This window comes from Clupea harengus, chromosome 10, assembly GCF_900700415.2.
Source record: "Clupea harengus chromosome 10, Ch_v2.0.2, whole genome shotgun sequence".
NCBI classification, from domain to species: domain Eukaryota; kingdom Metazoa; phylum Chordata; class Actinopteri; order Clupeiformes; family Clupeidae; genus Clupea; species Clupea harengus.
Window position 1 is genome coordinate 8,618,201 of NC_045161.1, and position 9,371 is coordinate 8,627,571.

At 46.0% G+C, this 9,371-nt stretch overlaps 1 protein-coding gene across 1 annotated transcript; it reads right to left on the bottom strand.

The window, feature by feature from the left end:
- Positions 1–1,706: 1,706 nt before the first annotated feature.
- LOC116222146 (importin-13-like) lies at positions 1,707–9,147 on the bottom strand. Its single transcript, XM_031575240.2, has 8 exons — positions 9,061–9,147; positions 7,923–8,064; positions 5,115–5,281; positions 4,476–4,596; positions 4,079–4,226; positions 2,510–2,691; positions 2,100–2,126; positions 1,707–1,897 (listed from the first exon to the last, which is right to left on the bottom strand). Exons 1-8 carry the CDS (start codon positions 9,117–9,119, stop codon positions 1,736–1,738), a joined length of 1,008 nt encoding a protein of 335 aa, XP_031431100.1. The 5' UTR covers positions 9,120–9,147; the 3' UTR covers positions 1,707–1,735.
- Positions 9,148–9,371: the final 224 nt, after the last annotated feature.

Here is a 9,371-nt window from a genome sequence, read left to right on the forward strand (position 1 = left end):
AGAAAATCAGCAGGTGTAGTAACAGAGAAGGGTGGGAACCAGAAGTGTTGTGTTAGCGCCAGCGGCCTCCACTAGGGGTCACTGTTTCCATTGGTACAAAAGACGAGAGCGTGGCAGGCTGCTTAGTGAGTCTGATGTCATGATGCTTTTGTCTGAGGGCCAGACAGGAGCGATGTGGATGAGAAAAACACACCAGCGCAGGGCTATCAGGAGCGATTAAAGCCCTTAATCTACACCTTCTTGTTAGTGAATCATACACCACCCTCTATCAAAAATGCAAAAAAAAAAAAAAAAAAAGACATTTGTGATGAATAAAAGGCATAAAAGTGAATACAAAAAGGGAATAGCATCATCAGTTGGGGCTGATATTTATAGCATCCGTCTCTTGTGGCCCATCTTGAGACAGATGCTCTCTGGCATTAGTCAGGCTTTCAGAGTGGACTTGAGTGGACGGAAGGTCTGCTTTATAAGGCTGTGTGTTCTGCAGCCTGTGGCACAGGCTTTCCGGTGCCCAGTGCAATGCCAATCTGGCCCTGCTGAGAAATGTCCAACTGCAGCGCTGCCCTGTGGATCCGAGGGTCTGTCGGCCTGGAGGAGGGCCAAGGAGGAGGCAGGGAGGTGGAGCTGCGCTCCTGTTGGTTTCTGCCCATGAGGAGAACGGGCCAGGCAACACATACACTGATGACATACACACGTAACGTACACTTTAAACAAGCAGTATGCAACATTTTGCCACTATTTGAGCTATGCTTTTATAGACAACTAGTCTTGCTGCCATTTGCAATCAAATTCACTTTCATGGTGTATTGCCATGTGAAGGACATGCAAACACACCAGTGGTTCTCAACAGCCATCCAGGCTATGGATAATGTAGTTCTGTGGTCTGGGACGGAGCACCCCAAGGAACGTAAGAGAAGCCTTCACAGCATGACACTGCCAAATCTGACTACATCGCCAAAAGAAACCAGTTCATAGCAAGGTTCATTGCAAGGTTTCTGCATGGCTTTTAGATAGTTAGTTAGCTCGCTAGTCTTAGACCAAAACTCCTTACTGTTGCTTAAAGCCTCTGCTGGATAAATGTACAGATGTATTGTACAAACTGAAACCTCCAGGAGATGGATGATCTCTGTGAATTAGACATGTCTCAGTTGGTGGCCTCAGGCGATTGAAATAACTTCAGCTGCAATGTTTTGATGCCGGGTTAGTTCGTCATCTAAATGTAAACGAAGCGGTCAAGGATGCGAGTAATTCAAGGCTCCTGACTTGGAAGAGATTTCAATAATAAGTGTGACGAACATGATATGCTGAGGAAAATTAGATTGTGTGTGCGTGTCTGTGTGCGTGCGTGTGTGTGTGTGTGTGTGCGTGCGTGCGTGCGTGCGCCTGTGCCTGCATGTGTGTGTGTGTGTGTGTGTGTGTGTGTCGAAAGGCCCTGCCCTCATCCATACAGCCATGGGAAATAACCAGCAGGAACAGATGCTTGATTTTCCAGCTACTATTTATAGCCCTGTGATATCAGCTTCCGCAGTGACAGCTAGCCAGGCACGAGCCCTTCTTGGCCAGACGAGTGGCACGGGCGGCGGTCGGGGTGGAGACAGAGAGAGACAGGCATGGGTGGGGGGGTGGGGGGTGGAGACAGAGAGAGACAGGCATGCGTGGGGGGCTGGAGACAGAGAGAGACAGGCATGGGCGGGGGGGGGTGGAGCGAGCGTTTGGGGGGTTAAGAGTGACATCATCAGGGTGGGGTGGTTGCGGGCCTTACCGTCTCGTCGGCCAGTTTTTCCAGCTGCTGGATGTAGGGCGTGATGAGGGAGTGCAGGTTGCTCAGGATCTCCCCCACCGGGAGCGCAGACAGCAGGAAGCCAAGAGCCTGCATCAGCCACATACACTGACTCGTCTGCAGAGAGAGAGAGAGAGAGAGAGAGAGAGAATGGAGAGAGTGTAATGGAGGTGTGGGGTGGGTAAGTTGGTGGGTAGGTTGAAGAAAATCGAAATGATTAAGGAATGACCCTCTGGAAGATTTTGCTGAAAATCAATCGGCATCTTTTCCATAGATATTACATAAACTTGCCCAAGGCTAGTGTGGACTGTGAACTAACCTTGTGGATCTGTTTAATAAGCACTTCCTGTGGACAGGGCAGGGCATTCAGGACATGGAGAGAGAGAGGGAGAGAGAGAGGGAGAGAGAAACATTCAGGACGGTTCAGCATTAATACATTTAAAAGTCTGACAAACCAATACAAAAAAAAGAGTCTAATTTGTATCCGTCACCCAAAGGTTTATAGTGTCTCAATGTCATTCATGTTATCTGTACTTGTCAATGTCGAGCTTTAAACCCCGGAGCGTGTTGCTAGCAGTCCAGTGTTCTGACACTGCTGTGACTCACACACATCCCTAACTGCAACAGTGCTGGGCTTCAATAAGACATAAAATGACAAGAAGCTGTGATTGGTCAGCGGACGCCTGCTGGAGGCGTGACTTGGGTGGGGTGGTAAGGGAGGGCGCGTACCTGTGAGACTGCCACGATGTTGGTGGCGTAGGGGGGCAGGTCGTATTTGCACTCGCGGCAGATCTTCTTGAGCGTGGACACGCTGGACACGGACAGGTCAGGGTTGCCCAGGGCCTGCAGCACCAGGGGGAGCACACTGCTCAGCATCACAGGGTGATCAGCCAGCCACTCCGCCAGGGCACCTGCAGCAGGAGAACAGGAGAGACAGGAGAGAGAGAGAGAGAGGGAGGGAGAGAGAGAGAGAGAGAGAGAGAGAGAGAGGGAGAGAGAGAGAGCGAGAGAGAGAGAAGGGGGAGAGAAAGAGAGAGAGAGAGAGAGCGAGAGAGAGAAAGGGGGAGAGAAAGAGAGAGGGGGAGAGAAAGAGAGCGCGAGAGAGAGAGAAAGGGGGAGAGAAAGAGAGAGAGAGAGAGAGAGAGAGAGAGAGAGAGAGAAAGACAGAGAGAGAGAGGGAGGGAGAGAAAGAGAGAGAGAGAGAGAAAGAGACAGAGAGAGAGAGAGAAAGAGACAGAGAGAGAGTGTGAAAAGGAGATCAACAAAGACAGGAGAGAGTGGGGAAAAAAAAGAGAGAGTAGAAATGGGGGATGAAGTGGGTAATCAGAAAGGAGAGAACAAAGCGTGCGTGCAGGTAATTAACTGTCAAAATGTGCAGCCAAGAATGTGTCAGCCCTGTCTCCAAGACATAGATGACTTAGCTTAATGGCGGTACACAGATGTGAAATGAAACACAAACATCTGGAAACGGTGCTCAGTCACAGTGAGGCATGGAGCTTCAAACAGGTGGCTCGTACAGCGCACCCCGCACACAGAGAGAGAGGACACTAAAGTGTGCAGCCCATGCAGCTCGTACCGATAGTGAACATGACTGTGATAGATGATTCAGCTCGTACCGATAGTGAACATGACTGTGATAGATGATGCAGGCTCGTACCGATAGTGAACATGACTGTGATAGATGATGCAGCTCGTACCGATAGTGAACATGACTGTGATAGATGATTCAGCTCGTACCGATAGTGAACATGACTGTGATAGATGATGCAGCTCGTACCGATAGTGAACATGACTGTGATAGATGATGCAGCTCGTACCGATAGTGAACATGACTGTGATAGATGATTCAGCTCGTACCGATAGTGAACATGACTGTGATAGATGATTCAGCTCGTACCGATAGTGAACATGACTGTGATAGATGATTCAGCTCGTACCGATAGTGAACATGACTGTGATAGATGATTCAGCTCGTACCGATAGTGAACATGACTGTGATAGATGATGCAGCTCGTACCGATAGTGGAACATGACTGTGATAGATGATTCAGCTCGTACCGATAGTGAACATGACTGTGATAGATGATTCAGCTCGTACCGATAGTGAACATGACTGTGATAGATGATGCAGCTCGTACCGATAGTGAACATGACTGTGATAGATGATGCAGCTCGTACCGATAGTGAACATGACTGTGATAGATGATGCAGCTCGTACTGATAGTGAACATGACTGTTATAGATGATTCAGCTCGTACCGATAGTGAACATGACTGTGATAGATGATGCAGCTCGTACCGATAGTGAACATGACTGTGTCCGCCAGCTGGACGTTGTTGATGCTGATCCGGGGGATGAGGCCAATCAGGCCTGGAATGACGTCAGAGTAATTCACGTCTATCGTCTCTGCAATAGACTGGAACCCATACAGTAGAGCCTCGGTGTGCTGCAAGATAAAAACAACAAAAGTTCTTAATCTGTTATATTACTACACAAAGGATATTACTACAAAATTCATACGAGTCATATTACCACGAGTCGTATTATTACGAAAATAAAAATAAATATCTATCAGTCAGTACTACTGTATGAGTAAGCTTGACATTTCTATTAAGCATCATTACCAATGTCATTATTGCTGTACAAACACATCAAAGGTAACTGTGTCATAAAGACAGTGTCATGGCCGACTGACCTGCCAGGATGTTGGCTGTTCTGGATTAGTCAGCAGCCTGCCCAGCTTATCATAAAGGTTACTGAGCAACTCGGCTCCCAGCATCTCGTACACGTACATCAGGGTGTCAGAGATATCCACCCTATCAGTCAGCCAGAGAGAGGGGGACAGCTTAGCACACGCCCGGGAGAAATACACAAATAGACAGGACAGAGAGTTCAGATGCACAGGGACAGACCCAATGTCTCCTGGGGGAGTTTGCACTTTGTCATGACAGCGTTTCTGTCCTTTCCTCTGCTGACAACTAACATTGCCAGAATAAAAAATAAAAAAAAGTTTGCTGACTACCTAACCTGTCAGTGCATTCACACAGTGCTGCATAACATTCAGCACATTTAGAATCAAACAAACAACAACTGGACACACACACACAAACGCACAATAGTTTAAGGATGGGCGTATAACACACACACACACACACACACACCAACCCATACCTGTAGAACTGGAACTGCTTTTTCTTGGATCTCCTTAGAGAATTAGGAGTTAAAAACACATATACACCCCTAACAACAAACGCATACTCACTAGTACACACACACACACACACACACACACACACACACACACACACACACACACACACACACACACACACACCTGTAGATCCTGAACTGCTCCTTCTCATCTGAGGACCAGGAGGCGTACTCCTCGTCCGTGGGGAACTGGGCCTTGTGCAGCAACACGTCCACCAGCTGGAAGTACACAGGCCTGTACACCTGCAGATACACCGCCTGCTTCTCTGCCTCGAACGACATGATATCATCCTAAGACACACACACACACACACAACACACACACACACACACACACACACACACACACACACACACACACACACACACACACACACACACACACACACACACATTAGTCTTTTTCAATGAGCAGAACAGTGTTTATTGGCTTCAGGTCCACGCCTGTGCTACTCCCATGGGTGATAGCGCACCATTCCCAGCATGCATTTCAACTGTGAGATATGTCCCCGTGTATCCATCTGTGTGAACGAGCACTGGAGGCATGTATGAAACATTGATGGTACAGTGAGTGATCGAGAGAGAGAGAGAAAGAAAGAAAGAGAGAGAGAGGAAGAGAGATGGAGGAAAGTAGCAGAAGATGTGTGTGTGTGTATGACAGATAGGGTGTGAGGGAGTGAGTGTGTGTGTGTGTGTGTGTGTGTGTGTGTGTGTGTGTGTGTGTGTGTGTGTGTGTGTGTGTGTCTTCCAATGAGTAAATGTGCTGCAGGGGGTTGCTAAGGGTTAAGACTAGAATCAGAAGAAAAAGATAAGATGATAGATATCTGATTTACCCTCATAATCTCACAAAAGCGCTCATAACAGACATGGGAAAGGACAAAGGAAACAGACTCAGATGGAGAGAGACAGAGAGAGAGGGAGAGGGAGAGAGAAAGAAAGAAAGAGAGAGAGAAAGAGAGAGAGAGAGAGAAAGAAGAGGGAACGAGCAAGAAAGAAATATGGCGAATGTCGTCTCTATTGTAACTGAACTGAAAGTAAGGCCCAGCATACATAAAAAGGATTGACGGCATGCAAAAGCGTGTGCAGGCATAATCAAGGACACACACACACACACACACACACACACACACACACAGGGTCCCAACATGAAAAGATGTACGTGGGCACAAGGGCACAGAGTCCTGGTGATTAGATGCAGGATGACAATTGACATACCCATATCCTGATTCTCCCCTACCCCCTCCTCTCGCTTGTACTACCACACACACACACACACGCACGCACGCACGCACGCACGCACGCACGCACGCACGCACGCACGCGCGCGCGCACACACACGCACACATACACATACACATACACACTCCTCCGCACAGGCCGGGCTGTCAAACACACTGGACTAGAGAGCCCCGTCAGCCTCCCTACGGGTACCTGTTATCTACGCCGCTTCTTTAGCCAAGCACAAACATTAGTGTTGGACTTTAATAAAAAAAATAAAAAAAACACATACATCAACTCCATCCATTTGCCACGTCACTTCCTTGTGACACCGTAACAGGGCGGGACAACAATCTGTCCCTCCTGTAAACTATAAACACTAGCCTACACTAAATAAGACTAGCTGATTTTTGTACCTTGTCCACAGTGCTTTTGCTACTTAGTCTAAATGACATTCTTAAACGCGTAAGGGATGCATAATTCATTAGAGTGTAGTACTGTATGAGTACGATGTCGAAGGACCTCAAACCAGAGAGGTCTTTTTCATTTCTCTGACAGTTTTTGACTCGCCTCTGTATCTGTGATACACTCGAATCAGAGTTAAAGCAGTTAATGTGTAATTACTAATGGGACATCCAAATACCAAGGGGGTTGCTCGAATTGCTGCAACAATATTAATATTTCATGTACTGAAAAACAACACTGGCATTACAATGCTGAATGAAGCACTTCATTTAAAATATCGTATCTACTCTAACACCTTCACAAATCACCTTTTAAACTGTGAAGGCTGGCCTGCAGCCTCTATAGTGCATTTTCATTTGAAATGCTCTGCCATTTTCACACCGCAAATAAACAACATGAATATGAATAAAATACATAAAAAAAAACATCAACAATGCATTCAGAACCTATTCAGACAGACCCTTCACTCCTTTTACGTTTTGTTATGTTGCAGTCTTATGTTAAGAGTGCTTCCCTTCATCAATATACACTTAATACCCCACAATGACAAAGCAAAAACAGGATTTTTGCAAATGTATTCAAAACGAAAAACTGAAATATCACATTGACGAAAGATACACACCTGGACTCAATCAATTGAATTTACGACATCTCAATCAATCAACTCATCTCAAAGATGACCGAGAGAAATGGGAGGCACCTGAGCTAAATGTCAAGTATCATAGCAAAGGGTCTGAATACTTATGTCATTGTGATATTTCAGTTTTTCCATTTGAATACATTTGCAAAAAATGTGAAAATCCTGTTTTCGCTTTGTCATTGTAGAGTATTGAGTGCAGATTGATGAGAGGATACAATTCATTTGAATGATTTTAGCGTAAGGCTGCACCATAACAAAATGTGGAAAAAGTGAATGATGGAATGTAAAATGTTAAAGGTGTGGCCCTTGATTCTGGCAAAAAGGTTGTTGATATCTGAGCTCAACAGCCAATCAAAATACAACCCTGCCTTCTGTGCTCCTGAGTCATTGGCTGGAGTAAGGCTCAGTGTTTCCCATTGACAGAGCCAGGACTGTGCACCAACATCAGAGGGTTTTTCAAGGGCTGAATTCGATGGAACACTAAGACTATTATATAGATAGATAGATAGATAGATAGATAGATAGATAGATACTTTATTTATCCTAAGAGAAATGTAAGTTATCAGGCAACTGAATGTTTAAGTTGAAGGAGAATGGCAGTTGGCCCACCTGTAGTGTGTACCAGAAGGTGAGGGTGAGGGAGCTGGTGGTCTCGTTGACTGGGTAGTGCCCAGGGATGCCAGTGCAGAACATGATCATGTTCACCAGTGCCAGGAACCCCTGCCAATGCTCCACCTGCTCCAACAGAGCCCTGAAGGACAGACACACACACACAAACACACAGAGAATGAGTCAACAACAACAACAACAAAAACAACAACAACAACAACAGCACAGTCAGTGAGCATATAGCTCACAGACATTCGTATACATAGTGAGAAGAGAGATAATATAAAATGTATTCATTCTCATAAAAATGAAAATAGCTAATTATGCCAATTCCAGCTTGAATACGTTTGGAGCCTGAATCAGACAATCAGGAGAGGAAATACTAAGAGGCAAGAGTTACAGTAACTTCAGGCATTGACATGATTATGAAAAATGTAATGGATCAGCAGAATGTGTGCCAAGTGCTGTGTGTGTGTGTGTGTGTGTGTGTGTGTGTGTGTGTGTGTGTGTGTCAGCTCCCTTGACATAATCAATAACTCAGAAGATGCAACATCAGCAGAACTGCTAGTGAAGAAAGGATGACAGCTGTATGGATGGCAGTTTAAAAATCTCCTCACCCACAAACACACACATACACTCAACAATCCCCCCTCCCCCTCAAACTTCCCCCTCAAACATGCTCTCACACACACACACACATTTGTATGCACAGACCCATCACTGGCATTAGCGCTCACCGCGGGCCAAATTATGCAGATCGATAGTCCAATTATGCAAAGCTGTTTTTGTGATACTGTTGGTGCATGGCAATAACACCCAGGCATGATCCTGCCAGCCTGAGACAGAGCAGGCAGCAGGCCATGGAGGATACTTATGGAAAACAAGTGTTTCAGGGCTGTTCCATCTCAATACAGCTGTGTGTGTGTGTGTGTGTGCGTTTATATTTCATGAACGTTACATCGGAATTCTTGATTTACAACTATTATGACTTCCAACTATGAAGTCCAATGAAAACAACGCTTTCCTGTGATGTGAATTGTCTCTCCCAATTACTTTCTGACTTCTGATCTCTAAGGGGAGCGATGTCATCACGCTAACATCTTAATTGGTGTGGTATGTATATGAAATGCAGGCATACCTGGAGTGGTTTTCACCAAGGGCAACAGCGATGCGGCAGATCCCATGTGACGTTTCCATGTCTCCATTCTGCACTGCTTCCCTTAACTGCTCCTGCAGCTGCAAGACCTGTGGCACCAGCTTCAGCAACGTATTCACATACCTACCACACAAACACACATATGTCCACACACACATGTACACACGCACACACGCGCGCACACACACACACACACACACACACACACACACACACACACAGAGAGAGATAACTTAGTAACAATAGCATACACACAAAGACACTGTTCTAGGATGAAAACAATTACACATAAA